The following is an 18,059-nucleotide window of genomic DNA, read 5'->3' on the forward strand; positions in this document are numbered from 1 at the left end:
GATGCTGGAGGACATATTTAAAGTCTCTCTTCCTGTCAACGACCGAGGACACGTGGACATCGGCACCGCTCGTCCTGCGCTAGAGGAACCTGCAGCCAAGAGCTGGCAGAACCATCTCGGTGAGAGGAAACATACACACACACACACACACAGAGGAATGATTTAGCCATGAGTGTTATACTACACACCTTTTATACGCAGGACCGCACATCAGTTTTTGTATTTTTTTTTTCTTTTATTCAGCCCATGAGAAGAAGTGCATCAGTAGGGGAGAAGCTGTAGCTCCAGCAAATCAGTCGAAACTGTCTCGAGTGAGCAGTGGATTCGGTCTGTCTAAACTCACAGGCGCACGGAGGAGCAAGAGAGAGAGCGGCATGAACAAGAACAATCTCTCAGCACAGGTACTGATGAAAATGCTGACATCAAAAGCCACGGGGTCTCAGTGCTAAATACAGGCGCATGTCAATAAACTAGAATGTCGTGGAAAAGTTCATTTATTTCAGTAATTCAACTTAAATAGTGAAATTTGTGCATTATATAAATTAAGTACACACAGTCTGAAGTGAGTTTAAGTCTTTGGTTCTTTTAATTGGGATGATTTTGTCTCACATTTAACAAAAACCTACCAATCTCAAAAAATTAGAATATGGTGACATGTCAATCAGCTAATCAACTCAAATCACCTGCAAAGGTTTCCTGAGCCATCAGAATGGTCTCTCAGTTTGGTTCACTAGACTACACAATCATGCCGATCTGACAGTTGTCCAGAAGACAATCATCCAAAGAAGTTCATAGAGTGCTGTATTCAAGCATGTTAACAGAAAGTTATGCAGAAGGAAAAAAGTGTTGAAGAAAAAGATGCACAACCAACCGATAGGACCGCAGCTTTGATTCAAGAATTTGGGTGAACTTCACAAGAAATGGACTGAGGCTGGGGTCAAGGCATCAAGAGCCACCACACACAGATGTGTCAAGGAATTTGGCAACAGTTGTGGTATTCCTCTTGTTAAGCCACTCCTGAACCACAGACGATGTCAAAGAGGTCTTAGCTGGGCTAAGGAGAAGAGGAACTGGACTGTTTCCCAGTGGTCTACAGTCCTCTTTTTAGATGAGCGCAAGTTTTGTATTTCATTTAGAAACCTAGAGTCTGGAGAAAAGGTGGAAAAGCTCATAGCCCAAGGTGCTTGAGTTCCAATGATAAGTTTCCACAGTTTGTGATGATTTAGGGTGCAATGTCATCTGCTGGTTTTGGTCCAACTGAGTTCTTTGAAAACCAAAGTCACTGCACTCGTTAAACAAGAAATTATAGAGCACTTCATTCTTCCTTCTGCTGAGCAGCTTTTTAAAGATGCTGATTTCATTTTCCAGCAGGATTTGGCACCTTCCCACACTGCCAAAAGCACCAGGCCTGAGCCCTATAGAGAATATAAGGCAGGCGTATTGTGAAGAGGAAAGTAAGAAACAAGAGACCAAAAAATGTAGATGAGCTGAAGGCCACTGTCAAAGAAATCTGGGCTTCCATACCACCTCAGCAGTGCCACGGACTGCTCACCTCCATGCCACACCAAAGCAAAAGGAGCCCCTACCAAGTATTGAGTACATATACATATATTCCGAAAGCCAACAATTCACTAATAATGTTTTATTTGTCTTATAAAGAGACAGTGAATTGGTGGGTTTTTGTTAAATGTGAGCCAAAATCATCACAAAAGAACCAAAGACTTAAACTACTTCAGTCTGTGTGTATTGAATTTACATAATACACAAGTTTCTTTCTTTCTTTCTTTCTTTCTTTCTTTCTTTCTTTCTTTCTTTCTTTCTTTCTTTCTTTCTTTCTTTCTTTCTTTCTTTCTTTCTTTCTTTCCTTCCTTCCCCTTATTTCCTTTATCTGTAATCATTTTAAACCTTTCTTTTCTTTTCATTTCTTTTCTTTTTCTTTCCTTTCCTTACTACCTTTCGATTCTTTCCAGCCTCCCTTTCTTCTTGTCATTTTCTTCCATTTCCACATCCATTTTATATGATTTTATTAGTCTTTCAATTATCATACCTGCGCTCCTAAAAGCACCCTGAAAAAAAAAAAAAGCATTGCCTTGAAAGGTGCTGTATAGGTAATCTTTATTGTTGTTATATTATTATTCATGTACGCTTTCATTTCAGTGATAATTCCCTTAAATCTAAATTGAAATAAATTTTCTGAAATTTTATTTATCGATTTATTTATTTATTTGTTTGTTTGTTTGTTTGTTTCGGTTTATTTATTTATTTACTTACTTACTTACTTACTTATTTACTTATTTATTTCTTCTTCTTCTTCTCTAAGGAAACCTTCCAGTGGATGTTCACGCATATTGCAGTGGTGCGAGATCTTGTGGCCATGCAGTACAAAGAATACCAAGAGGTGAAAGTCTCACAATAACAATAAACAGTAACATATTAAGATGACACATTAATATAAACCTTGCAGCTGGAGCCTACTGTCAAAGCTGCTGGTAAATCAAACACTTCCTGACCAATCAGAATCAAGCATTTTGTGTACAGCAGTGTGGTACTGTATTTCAGCAGCTTTTTTTTTTTTTTTTTTGATTATTATCTTTTATCTCATTTAATCTTTCTGTTTGTTATTATAACAGAGGCAGCAGAATGCACTGAAGTACGTGACTGATGAATGGGCAGCAATCGAATACGAGTTACTACGTGAACGAGGTCTTTGGGGACCTCCTATTGGCTCACACCTAGACAAGTTCCAGCTGGATATGACAGAGGGGCCGTGTCGTATGAGGAAGAAGATGGTTCGCAACGACCTGTTTTATATCCATTACCCTTACGTGCCCGACAATGAGCCGAACAACAGTTCTCAGGTAGCGTGCTCGAGTTTTGCTTAATGTTTTGCACCCAGTATCGTTCCTTTTACATTTTATAAAGCCAACAATCATTCTCCATTTTCTCATTTGCTGTTATTCGTTGTGCTCTTTAAAGCGTTCTTAATCACTCACTTCACTAACTCGAATAAATAAGGCACCCCCAGGGCAGGATTTTTGTTCAGTTTGCAAAGCCAGAGTGAGTTTGGTGCAACATGGAGTTTTTCCTTTCTTGCTCGATTTAGCAATTTCCACATGACATAATGGAGAAGCACAGGGCAGCTTAAAGGCTGTAGGAAATTACAGAATCGTTAAAACAGGATCTTAGCTAACACTTTCCCTCCTATCGGACTTCTTTACCATTAACCCTTGTTGTGGGCAATGGACTGTGTCCCAATCCAGCTATAACCTAGTCTAACGAACGAATGATTCATCAATGATTCACTCCTTCTCACTGGAAGTAGCAAGATGCTGGATCGGCCAAATCCTTGACTGTTTCTACCTTTAAAAATTCTATGTTCTAGAAATATTTATATATGTACAGATAAGGATCAGATAAGGAAGAACATGTTTCCACAAGACAGATGCATTGTTCCGAACAGGAAAGGCTGGATATTTGCATATTTATGAATAGGAAAATGAAATATTGTAAGCTTGGGGTACTTGTTGTTATAAATAGGATAGCACTGATGGTATGGCTAGACTGCATTTAGTTTTCAATCAGGATAAATGTTTCTCAGCAGCTAACATGAGATACTCTGTTCCCCAGAAGCCGGTGCGTTACCGGAGAGCCATCAGCTACGACAGTAAGGAGTACTACATGCGCTTGTTGTCAGGAAACCCGGGCATGTACCAGCACTCCATCCAGCAGACCACAGAGGGAGAGAGCACACAGCAGGAACCAGAGCATGGCGAAGACACCATCGCAAGGGTCAAAGGTAAAAACCTGGCCGGGCCATTTAAGACACGCAAAATTGAAACTTCAATATTGATTGCAGAAAAGCAAAGAAAGTGCCAGAGATTCCAGTTTTTCCAGCTTGGTACTATACAATGTGAGCTTGCATTTAAATCACAGCACATCTGTTCACTTGCACCATTTTACTCCAAGCTCAAAGTATTCATTACCCTTCTGTCCTTCTTGGCTTGCCACCACACACCCTAGTAGGGTTTATGGCTGTGATTGGACAGTGATTGTAGTGTAATCCAAGCATATGGAAATCACATTTGATGCTTGGAAAGCATCCTCATCTAATGTATTTTTTTTTACTGAAGATATTGTGCAACATAAGAACAGGCTTTTCAGTGCAGTGCTTGTTTTTTGTCTGAAGATGCAGTGAGATACCGAAATCTTCTTGTCGATTGCTTCATAGGGGATACATCCTTTAATGATCTTTCCAGAACGTTAATAAATACCACCACTGCAGAAAAAGAGTTTTAATGAGTCCTTCCTTGAGAAATGCTCAATACACACCGTTCGGTGCAAACTGGACCTCTGTGCTCCAGTGTTCTAGTGTTCTCCAGCAATCAGGTTATTACCACTCCGACTGTGTTGTTAAATCACAGCATGCTGCTAATTGTTGTTTGGTACAAAGCTGCATGATACAAATTGTAGATGAAGGAGAAAAAAAGCCCATGGAGGCAGTTGGCAGGGTTTAGAACAACCATTTTTGGTGGTAAGCTTATGCAGATGAATTTAATCTACTAATCAAGTACGTTCGTTATTTCCAAGATAATGAAGCATCTCAGATGACCGGTTTCATGCAAAGCTATTTTATTTTATTTTACTACACACATCCTTCATAACATTCTAAGCACAGGTTCAATATAAACTTTCATTTCAGATTTAAATAAATAAATCTTTGTTTGCATGTTAAAGGGGTGCTCTGGTTTGGACTTCAATGCACCAAAGGTAGACCGTCTGGATGGTGGTTTTGATAGGGAACGGCCTGTTTTATGTGTGTGCAGGTCTGGTAAAAGCTCCTCTGAAGCGTTCCCGCTCTACGGCGGATGGCGGAGACGAGGACGGCCCAGAGCAGCTACAGGAGCTGCTGGAGTGTGGAGCTGTAGACGACGAGCAGAAGACCGACAACACCACTCTGCTCCGCCTGCTGGAGGAGGGAGAGAAGGTTAATAAACTCAGCCACTTATTTACTTATTTATTTACAATTTGGTTTAAATGTTGTGTTCAGTGTTTTTGTCCTGCTCTAATGTGCATTTGTTAAAAGCCTCGCTACTATGTGTGTAAACAGATTCAGCACATGTACCGTTGTGCTCGGGTCCAAGGGCTGGACACCAGCGAAGGGTTGCTGCTGTTTGGCAAGGAGCATTTTTACGTGATTGACGGCTTCACTATGACCGTCACCAGAGAGATCAGAGACATCGAGACGCTTCCTGCAAAGTGAGATTCAAATCTTTTGGCTGTAGGGATTTGTTGTGTACATATTGGCACCAGCATCAATGCTGTAGGATCTGCTTTGAAAGAACAAACCGGAAACATGTTGTGTTTCTCATTAAATCTTTCCATTATGAATAGAAACCAGTTTCTGCTCACTTTTGGATTATGGATCATTTCTGGACAGTAAGAAATATGGCACAGATGTATGGATTGTTTTTTTTCCCCCTTTATCTTTTACTTTTTCTGGGGTTCAGGCAGTTTTCCAGTTCATCCCAGAGGTGTTTATTGGGGTTGAGCTTAGGGCTTTGTGCAGGAGGATACTCGAGTTCTTCTACGCCAAACTTGGTAGATCATGTCTTCATGGTGCTTGCTTATGCCTCTGGAACAGCACTGGGTCTTTTATTTCCAGTGAAGAGAAATGAAATGTTACAGCATATAAAGATATTCTAGATAATTGTGTGCTTTTAACTTCCTGGCAATATTTTGGCGAAGATGCACATATAAGTGTGTTACTCAGGTGTCCACATACCTTTTGCCTTATAGTGTATATACACTGCTCTCTTCCAAAGGTCAGAAAATATCGTGATATTAATGTCTTAATTGTCCAATGACTGGTACAAGTTCGTGTGAAATATGTTATTGTTTTGTACATTCATCTTACCAGGAGTTTTCTTAATCATTCCACCCTTAGATGTAAGATTTATTCTGCAACGGCAAAAAGGTTTTCTACATCTTTGAGATGATTTTATGGTTTTCTTATTGTTTGTAATGTTAACAACGAAACTCTTGTTTCCGTATGACTGTAACTGGACACTGGATCATGAATTTATATTTAGAACACTTAAATCCTGATAGTGTTTAGTCAATTTAATGTTTACATGCGCATCGTAAGGCTTTTTTATTATTATTATTATTATTATTTTCCCCTGTAACAGCTTCCTAAGATGTAATTGCTAATGTATGTCTTAGGGACCTTTCTAAAGCATCCGTCATTTCGTGATTAGCAAAAAAGAAAAATTATCTGCAGGCAAAGACGACTAAATATCGTAAGCCTTCTGTCTTTCTTCTGTCTGTATGATCAGAGCTGTTTCTATCCAGAAAAGCTGTTTTCATTATCCAAAAATAACCAGTCCCGTCTGAGCTTTTTTTTTTTTTTTTTTTTTTTTTTTTGCTAATTTGGGATGGAATCGTTTCATTGTTTCAGTGAAAGAGAGAGAATTGTGTCAATATGGCATGTACAGACAGAACTAAAGTCACCTGCACTGATTATCTGACCATCACATGTTGCCATATAAGACTTATTGTTGATCTTTCTGTCATTACCCAGCATGCACGAGCCAATTATCCCCAAAGGAGCCAGACAAAGCCAGAGTCAGCTGAAGCGGACCTGCAGCATCTTCGCGTATGAAGACATCAAGGAGGTGCACAAGCGCCGCTATCTGCTCCAGGTAATAAAAAGGAAAGTTTGCAGATTTAATGTCGAATGTTAATAAACAACTGTTTTGAAATGGATTTTGCCCCCCTGTCAATAAATGATCTTTCTGTTACAGCCAATGGCAGTAGAGGTGTTTTCAGGCGACGGGCGAAATTACCTCCTGGCCTTCCAGAAGGGAGTCAGGAACAAGGTCTATCAAAGGTGAGGGGAATATTGAAGGACATTTGGATGTTCCTTCCAAATGTCATTTATTTTTATAAATGCTGCATCACTCTGTTGTTTTCTTTGTAGGTTTTTGGCAGTTGTTCCTTCCTTAGCAGACAGCTCAGAGTCGGTCTCCGGTCAGCGGCCCAACACCAGCGTAGAGCAAGGGTACGTACGTCTAACAAGGCGCTCGTAATTGTCCTCAGCTTACAAATTAGCTCATAGCTTTATCAGATTTGTGTCTTCTCGTTCAGGTCGGGTCTTCTCAGCACTTTGGTTGGAGAGAAATCGGTAACACAGCGGTGGGAGGTAAGCCGTTTAACGTGGAATCAGCAGTCAAATGTTTCTCTGCTCATTAGAGAAGATGCATTCTGATGAGTGGAAGGACATGTCATCATTTTCGTCCAGTTGATATACTGTTATTTAGACGTTTAACATCACCCGGATGACTAACATGTACCACTTTGTCACTCTCAGAGAGGAGAAATCAGCAACTTTCAGTATCTAATGCACCTGAACACACTGGCCGGAAGATCCTACAATGACCTAATGCAGTACCCGGTCTTCCCCTGGATCCTGGCTGACTTTGACTCGGAGGTAAATAGCTTTGCCACATTGCTGGAAAAACAGTGGTATAAAACGTTACAGCCCATGTAATGCTGTAGTTTTTTCTACACTTCCTCTACTGGTAATGTTTTAAATGAAGCATAATTTACTATAGTAAAGAAACAACTCTTCTTTCCGAAATAGAAACACAAACATACTTGAGTTAAATTGCTGAAATTCAAAAATAATAATGTACAAAGGTTAAGGTTCTTCTCATTATTCAGACAGTATTGTTACCATTCACGCTGAGATTTTCGAGGTTTTTCATATCCTAGTGATTTTGTGTTTCTTAATTGTGTTTTGAGAAACATCACACGGATTAATACAAGGTCGCTCACACGAGGCAGGGGCGTGTTTTAAAGTAAGACTAGCGTTAGCTTCCTGCGGTTGAGCTGCTGGTGCACTTGCAGAGATTTTGATGTTTAACTATTCTGTAAAAAGGCACTTCAGTGGTGTGAGCTTTAAGGATGTACACAAATAGTGTGTAATTGTGCAAATCAATGCAAATTCTGTCCTGTATTGCATTTAGCAGATGCTCTTATCCAGAGTGGCTTATTTTATACAACTGAGGGTTAAGGGCCTTTCTCAGGGCCCCAGCAGTGGTAGCCTGGTGAACGTGGGAATCGAACTCACAACCTTAACCACTACGCTTCTACATCGCATTGCTAGAAATAAGCTATTAGTAAACCTGGAGGATATATTAAGTCTCTGCAGCCTTATTTAAATTGCCATTGTTGTTGTAATTGAACGTAGCTAAAGAAAGATCTGCTGCTAAGGGAAAACGGTTACTATGTGACATCACTATGGTATGACTTAGGCTTTTTTTTTTTTACAGAGGTGTCAATGATTCCTGTAGAAATGTTACTCTTATAGGAATCCGGCTGGATTTTTTTAAATGATCTCGTTGTGCCAAACATACCTGAGAACCGAGTGTGTTCTGATTTGTCTATTTCGTGTGCACAGGAACTGGACCTTAATAATCCAAAGACATTCCGTAACCTGTCCAAACCCATGGGAGCTCAGACGGATGACCGACTGATTCAGTACAAGAAGAGATTCAAAGACTGGGAGGATCCTAATGGTGGGTTCAGACAAGAAAGACATCCGTTCACTGGAGTTATACATTTGTTGTGCTCAGTGCTGAAAAGGTCTGACTGATGATTCTTGTGTGTTTTTTTTTTTAGGTGAGACTCCAGCGTACCATTATGGCACTCACTACTCCTCCGCCATGATCGTGGCGTCTTATTTAGTGAGAATGGAGCCTTTCACGCAGATCTTCCTCCGACTGCAGGTGAGTTCAGAGCATCTCTCAAGCTTCTTCAAAAAGATCCTCAGTTCATTTATCATATTAACTCACATCCTGCCATGATCATGTTCAAATCAGCAAATCATAGAACTATGTGATTTTAAAATAAAATTATTAATAAACCTCATTTTATCTCACTTTACTCCACATTTCTTGAGCTTATTCCTTTTTTTTCTCTACTACACCATAAAAAAGCTGCTGGATTATTGGTTCTGATATCTGATCTATAATCTATTAACAGCAGCTCGATTAGTTTTTGCTAATATCGGTGTGACTCCTCATGGACACTCCACCAAAACGGAATAGATAAGCATGTAATAACTGATACGATGAAGTTTAATGAAAGGAGACATTTACTTATGTCTGCAGTGTTATGGTTTTCACAGACAGGAAGGATGGAGACATGTCAAGCTGCATTTTTGCATTTTATTAGCTTCAACTGAGAACAATTGGCACGTATGATAAGCGACGATAGTTTCTGGAAGGTTCCATAACATTTGACACAGCGATTAATGGACAGCATGAAATTCTTTAATGAATGAAAAATGGTCGTCGTCGGAACTTATGTGATGTATATGCAATAAAACAATTCAGCTTGTCCTTTTTATATAGCGAGTTAACTTTATATTATTTCTGATTTAACTACCAGCACTTCCCAAAGTTTTTAATTTCTTACTTCTCACTTTTAGAATCGTCGTAGAATAGTTTGCATATTTTTTGGGTTAGTAAACTGCAGAAGTGAAGCGATTTAACACATCCAACTGCAGTCATTAAGAAAGATATAGTGCACTCTGCAGTTTGTGGCCCCGCAGGTAGTCCCCTCCAATCCCCTCCTCCCCTCCCGTCCCCATCCCCATCATCTACACTCGGCAGTTTCAGGAACAACTTTGAGACAAACTGCCTGCATAATAACAGCATCTTCCTTTCACTCTGGCAATATTTACATTGCGTTGTTTTCCTCTCAGCCGTTATTCAGAGAAGGTAAACAGTCACAAATCAGGATCCCTTCAGGCTGCGTGTGATTTCATAACCAGTGTCTTGTTTCTGCCCTCTTGTTTATTTGTTTCCATTTGTACTTTTTTCCCCTCCGCAGGGGGGCCACTTTGATTTAGCCGACAGGATGTTCCACAGTGTGAGGGAAGCTTGGCTCTCTGCCTCCAAACATAACATGGCCGACGTAAAGGAGCTCATCCCCGAGTTCTTCTACCTCCCCGAGTTCCTGCTCAACTCTAACAACTTTGACTTAGGTAGCAAGCGTTCTTTATCAAAGCTCGGAGCCTGATTTGGGTGTGCGCAGAGGGAAATGTGACATCGTGTGGCTTGTTCTTGTTGTGATACAGGAAGTAAACAGAACGGCACTAGACTGGGAGACGTGATTTTGCCTCCGTGGGCCAAAGGAGATCCAAGAGAGTTCATCAGGGTTCACAGACAGGTGGGGAAAAAATCACTTCATTTTCACTTCATGATAGGACCAACACTGGATGAAAGGATTTATGGATGGAAGGATGTTTCTTTCTTTCTTTCTTTCTTTCTTGCTTTCTTTATCTGTCTGTGTGTCTCTTTCTTGCTTTCTTTCTCTGTCTTTCTTTTTTGTCTTTCTTTCTGTTTAGCTTTGTCTGTCTGTCTTTCTTTTTCTTTCTGTCTGTCTATCATTAGATTGTACAGTTATGATATGTACATTATTTCATACATAACACATAACAGGTGGTGAGATAACTAAAGCAAAAACACACACGTTTGTCATTTCTATTTGTATTCCTACTCGGTGTCTTGCCAGGCGTTAGAGTGTGACTATGTCAGTGCCCACCTTCATGAATGGATCGACCTGATATTCGGCTACAAGCAGCAGGGACCTCCAGCAGTGGAGGCTGTAAACGTTTTCCATCACCTCTTTTACGAGGGCCAAGTGGACATCTACAACATCAACGACCCTCTGAAAGAGACGGCCACCATCGGCTTCATCAACAACTTCGGCCAGATCCCCAAACAGGTGCGTGACCAAACGGATCTGAGTGCAAAAAAAAACAAACCAGGAGTTTTTATAAGGCTGCTTTATACTTAAATGTAAACAGGGTTTTTTTTCCATTCATATATATTTTAATACAATTCTAGGTGAAGCAGCCAAAAGACCTGATTTTTTGGTCATGGCAGATTGCTGGGTTTCAGTTTGCAGTGTGGGATTGATATCAGTTATCAGTGCAAGATCTATTTGCATCAAGTAGATAATGCAAATTATTCTTTGTTTTGTTACTGTCGATCGAGACTATATCGAGACTAGTAAACCAGTTGAGCTTTCTAATTTGAATAACCGTCTCATTATTAACATGTTTATCACTGGTATTTATCACTGACAGCTGTGATGTCACACGTGTTGACAGTAAATATGTACTGTAACATATAATCAGCAGGACATTAAATACACACAAAATGCTGTTATTTCACTGCAGCTCTTTAAGAAGCCTCATCCCCCTAAGCGCGTACGCAGCAAGTCAAACGGCGAGATCCCCAGCATGGCCGCCTCCGTTAACTCCACTGCAGACAAGATCTTCTTCCACCATCTAGACAACCTGCGGCCTTCTCTCGCTCCTGTTAAAGGTACTGTGGGAAGTCTGAACCAGTGATCAGGGCAAATTCAGGATGACTCCTAGTGTATAGGAGAAAAAAATCATGCCTTTCAATGAATAACACATAATGAGTAGGTAGAAAATTACAATAAAGAAATTTTTAAAGAACGTTTTAAAGAATTTATTAGCATGAAACAGGATGTAAATTCTAATCTCAAACCAGATAGCTGCTTTCATTTTTTTTTTAAATACAATTTAATTTTATTTCTCTCTTTCTCTGTTTTCACTCTCTTTCTCTCTCCCTCTCTCCCTCTCTCTCTCTCTCTCTCTCTCTCTCTCTCTCTCTCTCTCTCTCTCTCTCTCTGTGTCTGTGCATGTGTGTGCATGTGTTGCAGAGCTGAAGGAGCCTGTGGGTCAGATAGTAAGCACTGATAAGGGCATTTTGGCTGTAGAGCAGAACAAGGTGCTGGTTCCTCCTGCCTGGAATAAGACATTTGCCTGGGGCTATGCAGACCTCAGCTGCCGGCTGGCCAACTATGAGTCTGACAAGGTCAGCAAATTTTCTACCCTGTAAACCTGAGCCTGTAATGCGCAGCATGTAGAAAATACGCTTCTAAGATTTTATGTTGGTAAAAAAAAAAAAGGCCATTGGAAGATTCCTCTGAACTACAGATATTTGCAAGTAGGTTGAAACAGTAAGAAATGTTTACATAGGGAATAGAAACACGACGAGGCACGGGATGGTGTGATGCGGCCATTAACAGCATGTATTTACATGTTTCTCGCTGAAATTTTATTTAGTAGAGTGACAAATTTGTTTAACTGTTTATAGTTCAATTTAATGTTTGTTCCTTGTTTAAAGTCAACGATTATAGGGCAGCATCCCAAACACACTGGGATGTAACGAGTACTGATCTTGTGTACTGATAAACTGTGGTTTGGGACACAGCCCAAACTTTTGCATCAGTTATTACCTTTCCAATAAATTAAAGAACAAATAAGTGTTTTTCCAAGTAAGATAATTCCAATAGCACCACTTCACAAGCTGCATCCGAACCTGAAGCCTCGGTTTAGACGTTATTTTTGGCTTCCAAATAAGGGGAAAAAATGCTAATAATTCAGTGATTTTGTTCTGCATTTCACTCTAGAGCTAAGAGTGCCCCCTAGTGGCCATACGTTACTTAAGCGTATTTACTCCCTCTCTCACCTTGCTGTTGACTTGGTCTTACTGTGATCTGTTTGAACTAATCTACTTGACATTTTTGCAGGCTGTGATTGTGTACGAGTGCCTGTCTGAATGGGCTCAGATCTTGTGTGCTATCTGTCCAAACCCCAAACTGGTGATTACCGGTGGCACGAGCACAGCTATCTGCGTTTGGGAGACGAGTCCTTCTAAAGAAAAGGCCAAGACACTTACACTCAAACAGGTGAAGGAACACAAGGTTTTACAATTATAGAATTTTGTGTGTGTGTATATATATATAGTGTGACGATTCTCCATTAATAACATTATTCATTTTATAAAATAGAAAATTAACGAGGTGTTTAAAAAATGAAGCATCTTTGAAAGCATGAAACAAAAATATGTATAACATACTGTATATGTATGTTGTCATAAATTTCTGACAGTTCAATTCAGATGTATGGAGTTTTCAAAATCTAAAGTCGTGCGATATCGTATCGTGTTATATAAGAGTTAAATCACAAAATAACCTATAATTTTATTCTGTCAGCTGTCAAAGCGAATACATTTCTGCTGACACCTATACTGAATAGTCAGACGTGCATGTGTAAAGTGAATTGATCCATGCTTGTCTATTCCAGGCTCTGCTGGGACACACAGACGCCGTGACGTGTTTGACAGCATCCTCTGCCTATCACATCGTCGTGAGCGGCTCTCGGGACCGAACCTGCATCATATGGGACCTGAATAAACTGTCTTTTGTCACACAGCTGAGAGGTCACCGTGCCCCAGTGTCTGCTCTCTGTATAAATGAGCTCACTGTAAGTTGGTCAAAGGTCTATTGTCTATACAAGCCATCTAAACAAACCTCACACTGATACAATCCTTTACAAAGTGTATTCTAACTGGAGACCAATGACAGCAAGCGTAAAGATGTATGACATTGTTAATTATTTGAAATCTTTTATTACCCAGGGAGATATAGTGTCCTGTGCTGGAACATACATCCACGTGTGGAGCATTAACGGCAACCCCATCGCTAGCGCTAACACCTTCACCGGACGCAGCCAGCAGATCCTGTGCTGCTGTGTGTCTGAGATGAACGAATGGGACACACAAAACGTCATCATCACAGGACATTCAGATGGCGTCGTTAGGGTAACAACCTCCTTAAAAACCCTCCTTTTACTTAAAGGTGGGGTCTTCATTGTTTGAGAAATGCTTCAGAAAACCGAGTCGGGCCGACAAATACAAAACTAATGTGTAGCCAATGAGAAGAAAGGGGCGGGTCTTGTCAATATGCGGAGAGAGTGTTCAGTGCGGATGTGTGACATTAGAAGAAAGCGGTTTTAACATTGACAAGGAGGATAAAAACAAAGAAAGAAAGCGAAGAAAGGCTTACGATAAGGCAAAAAGTAGGACGTGTTAATATAGGATCAGCTTTCCAGCGCTGGAGAGAACTGAAGGTGCAGGAAGTTGGCCGCATATTCACAGATTGGAGTTTCCAGAGTCAATAACTCCTGAGCTAAACGCTGTTACTACACAAATAACACCTCTTTTCTATCGTAGTAATGTAGAGAGGCAGCTACAACCGTGTTTTGTGTAGTAACAGCATTTAGCTCAGGAGTTACTGACTCGGGAAACTCCAATCTGTGAATATGCGGCCAACTTTACTTAAGACGCAGAGGTGCTTATTTCCTTCTCGATAGGTGATTTGCTTTATTTCACAGAACTAATATATGCTGTCCTTTGCATGATTCTGCTTGTGTGTCATTTTTGCTTGTTTGTTTATCTGCAATTGTATTATTCTTCTCTTCAGCTATGATAAAGACACATTTCTTTCCATTAGTTGCCTGGGTTACGTATGTATGTGTGGGCGGAGCTATTGATACAGGGGTGGGACCCATTTGGGTTAGGGGCGTGTTTGTTTTGGTGATTTTATATGTCAACATTGGCTTTCAAACAACGAAGACCCCACCTTTAACTCCATTTCTAAGCATTAGTCATGAGTATATGTGAGACTTTAATAAACGTGTTTGTCTCGCAGTTCTGGAGAATGGAGTTCCTGCAAGTCCCGGAAACTCCTGCACCCGATCCAGTCGAGCCTCCGGATGCTACAGACTGCTGTGCAGAGGAAAAAATCGGTAATGCACCTCCTGCTCACTAATGCACTCTGCTAGAGTTTTGTGAGCTGTTTTTTTATTGATACTTCAAGATCATGTTTGTTACACTAAACTAAATGTGTGTATAATTATTTGTACATCTTTCCACATAATAGTTAATCATTTTATTTTTTGTATTAATCATATCCCATAATAGGTATCATAGGTATAAAATAAAGTGCACCCTTAGATAATTCCAAATAGTATGGCTATATTTAAAGATTTACAAACCTCACTGCTGGAGAAAGGGGTGAATGTGTTATTTTTGTGAGGATAACGTCAAGCACAATGGTGTGATACTATTCTTACCTGGGATGAGCACAGGACAGTCTTCATGATTACACCAGCAGGTACAAATCACAAGGTGTGATTGTCCTCTGAGTCAAACGTGGGGGTAAATTCCCATTGACTTTGTCCAAGAGTCGTCCTAATGTTATGTTTCTTTTAACATGTTCATCGGCGACACATTAGAAAGTTTATTTTTAGTCATCATAAACCAGTCCCTGGAAAACGCTGACCAAGCGTCGCAGACAAGACGTGCTCATCTGGAATCATAGGTTTCACACCCACACTATTGTGTTGCAGTTAAGGACTAATCCAGTTTCAGTCTACTTTATTGCTCATTTGTGTGTCGTGCAGATGGGCAGGAAGCTGCAGACGAGGACAGCAGCGAATCAGAGGCGGAGGAGGCCAGCGTGAGTCAGGGGTGTAAAGCACAGGCACAGAACAGTCAGCCTGGGAGTAACTCTCACAGGCCGAAACCTCCGCGCACCAGCTTGGAGGACTCAGGTCGTTGGTCTGACTCACTCAGCGTTGATGAGAAGGATGGATTTGTGTTCGTCAACTACTCAGAGGGCCAAGCCAGACCTGCCAACCCACCCAATAACCCCCACACCAACTCGCACCCCATGCCACAGCCCCTGCAGCCGAGCAACGTAGAGCCACGGCTCTATAACAAACTCAGAGCAGGTATGAAATTCTGCATCACGTTAAAAGTACACAGCATTTTTTTTTACCCTAGACACTGAATACAGTCTGAATTCCCTGGGAAAGAATTGAACCAGTGTCGAACATATGAAGCAGAAAAGCCAGGCACTCAAAACTCAATTAATATTTTGCGATCTAAATGCGACAGATCCGTAAGCGTGTCTTACAGAGCTGTTGTACTCGAGTTTTATCCAACGCTGGTGCAGTGGCCATCCACTTCAAAGGATTTAATTAAGTCCTCCGGCATATAACATTAGCACTATCAGTTTCCCATATTTCTTGCTTTACATAAAAATATTCCCTTGAGTACTAAACTTAAGCTGTTCAAAAGGTAAATAAATGATCTGAAATGGTTTCACACTCAGAAGCCTCGTTCCTTTTGGACTCGGTTTCGTTCACGCAGCATTTTTCATCCTTCTGCTTCCACGTTGGAATTCAGTATGACACATCAATACACAGCATTCTTCAAGCCGACAGATTTTATACTTTATTTATGTACTGTAGCATCCACCTCCAATGGTCGTGGGTGTGAGGCTGGCAGATCTCATAGCTGAGCTCTTGTTGCTGTTTGTGTTTTTCCCTCTGTGCAGGCTACAGATGGGAGAGACAGCTGGTGTTCCGGAGTAAACTCACCATGCACACAGCTTTTGACCGCAAGGACAATGCTCAGCCAGCTGAAATCACAGCCCTCACCATCTCTAAGTAAGCCCTGATAATTATATATGTATATGCGTGTGTGTGTGTGTGTGTTTATTATCATTATCATTAATGTTGACAATATTATTATTCCTATTTTTTTTTTTTTTTTTTTTTTAAAGGACTTTTTCAGTAAGCGTGTGTGTGTATATGTGAAGGAGTGTGTGGGTTTGTGTGTACCTGCTTATGTGTATAAATATATACAAAAATATTGGTTTTATTTAAACCAATTTTGTGCTATCCTCAGAGACCACAGTAAGGTAGTGGTGGGCGATGGGCGTGGCCGCGTCTTCAGCTGGTCGGTGAGTGAACAGCCGGGACGCTCAGCCGCCGATCACTGGGTGAAGGACGAGCAGGTGGAGGGCTGTTCGGCGTGTGCCGTGCGCTTCTCACTCACCGAGAGACGCCACCACTGCAGGAACTGCGGCCAGCTCTTCTGCCAGAAGTAAGATCACCTCGGCTTGAATTGACGTTCTCTTTGTTTAGCACTTAGGGGATACCGGATAGAGCTCAGGCTAGAAGAATAAGTAATTATAAATTAAGGGCTATATAGTACATAGTCATAGAAATTATACAGTATTATTTATAATCACACTATCTGCTTGTCTCACCTTTGAGTCGGGTTCCTCTCATGTTTACCTCCTACTGTCGTCTCGGGGAGGTTTTCTTGCCCCCGTTACCGCTGGCTTGCTTAAAGATTTATACAGTTCAAATTTATATACCATTAATTTGTTCCATGTTAAAAGCATTATACAAATTAAAACTGAATTGAATTGGAGGTATTTATGAATCAGTAATAAATAAACTTAAATGCTATTCTAATGACTGAAAGATATATATAGCTAGCATTAATGGTTCTCGTTCTCTGGCAGTTGTCAGAATTTTTCCCCACGTCGTGTTGGCTTCGTAAACCTGTGCTAGTATGTTACAGACAGGAAAAAAAACAATTATGGCTAAGACCAGATTGTTCACTATTTTTGGTGGTTTAGCAGATTCTGTTACACAATTACTGACACTATTCCATTCTGTTACTATGCAGTTTGTTAGATTTACCCGGACAGACACCACCAGGAGGATCAGATATGTAACGTGGGCGGTTTATTCACAACATAGCAGTGAATGTGACGTAGTAGTGTCCGGTACCCGTTTTCCGACATATTTGGAAAATGGCTATTACCGTATTTACAACACTATAAAGCGCAACGGATTATAAGGCACAGTCTCAATTACGGGGTCTGTTTCTGTACTTAACCCATACATAAGGCGCACCGCATTATAAGGCGCATGCTAAAACATACGGTCTACAAAAAAGGTAACAGAAGCAAAACAGTGAGTTTAGTTGAACTTTATTCTACTATTGATGTTGAATTCTTTCGCAGCTGCTCTATTCCCATTTACAACCACGTAACTGATAGCCTGTAGTTTGAATTGTGAATCGTAAGCATGTCTCTTCACTGGTGCCATTTTTGGAGGATACCTACTGGAGGCGTGGCAGAGGTAAGCGTACGTACTGTACGTATTACGTAATGTTCTCTGATTGGTTTATCGCTTCCAGCATACGTAGTGTATGTATTACGTCCCTGTGTCAGCGGGAAATGGTCCGAAAGTCAATCGAGCAGAGCGCTTACCAAAGTCGCACAACATTTTTACAGATTTTTGGAAC

General features: G+C 40.7%; 1 protein-coding gene across 5 annotated transcripts in view; it reads left to right on the plus strand.

Moving 5' to 3' along the window:
- wdfy3 (WD repeat and FYVE domain containing 3) overlaps positions 1-18,059 on the plus strand; it is an 83,654-nt gene that overhangs the window by 62,919 nt on the left and 2,676 nt on the right. For 4 of the 5 annotated variants that reach the window (XM_047818024.1, XM_047818022.1, XM_027162974.2 and 1 more), the window contains 26 exons: positions 1-119; positions 244-401; positions 2,321-2,398; positions 2,631-2,858; positions 3,628-3,796; positions 4,824-4,984; positions 5,108-5,256; positions 6,581-6,701; positions 6,804-6,889; positions 6,980-7,060; positions 7,147-7,201; positions 7,370-7,489; positions 8,462-8,579; positions 8,683-8,789; positions 9,898-10,051; positions 10,145-10,236; positions 10,582-10,794; positions 11,252-11,399; positions 11,764-11,918; positions 12,637-12,795; positions 13,193-13,372; positions 13,527-13,709; positions 14,599-14,695; positions 15,353-15,682; positions 16,291-16,402; positions 16,644-16,841. The exon at positions 1-119 is cut by the window's left edge and continues 64 nt beyond it. In XM_047818024.1, the coding sequence (XP_047673980.1) occupies positions 1-119; positions 244-401; positions 2,321-2,398; positions 2,631-2,858; positions 3,628-3,796; positions 4,824-4,984; positions 5,108-5,256; positions 6,581-6,701; positions 6,804-6,889; positions 6,980-7,060; positions 7,147-7,201; positions 7,370-7,489; positions 8,462-8,579; positions 8,683-8,789; positions 9,898-10,051; positions 10,145-10,236; positions 10,582-10,794; positions 11,252-11,399; positions 11,764-11,918; positions 12,637-12,795; positions 13,193-13,372; positions 13,527-13,709; positions 14,599-14,695; positions 15,353-15,682; positions 16,291-16,402; positions 16,644-16,841 (3,771 nt within the window). The remainder of the gene's footprint in view (positions 120-243; positions 402-2,320; positions 2,399-2,630; positions 2,859-3,627; positions 3,797-4,823; positions 4,985-5,107; positions 5,257-6,580; positions 6,702-6,803; positions 6,890-6,979; positions 7,061-7,146; positions 7,202-7,369; positions 7,490-8,461; positions 8,580-8,682; positions 8,790-9,897; positions 10,052-10,144; positions 10,237-10,581; positions 10,795-11,251; positions 11,400-11,763; positions 11,919-12,636; positions 12,796-13,192; positions 13,373-13,526; positions 13,710-14,598; positions 14,696-15,352; positions 15,683-16,290; positions 16,403-16,643; positions 16,842-18,059) is intronic. The other variant, XM_047818023.1, reaches the window with a different exon arrangement.

This window comes from Tachysurus fulvidraco, chromosome 9, assembly GCF_022655615.1.
Source record: "Tachysurus fulvidraco isolate hzauxx_2018 chromosome 9, HZAU_PFXX_2.0, whole genome shotgun sequence".
NCBI classification, from domain to species: domain Eukaryota; kingdom Metazoa; phylum Chordata; class Actinopteri; order Siluriformes; family Bagridae; genus Tachysurus; species Tachysurus fulvidraco.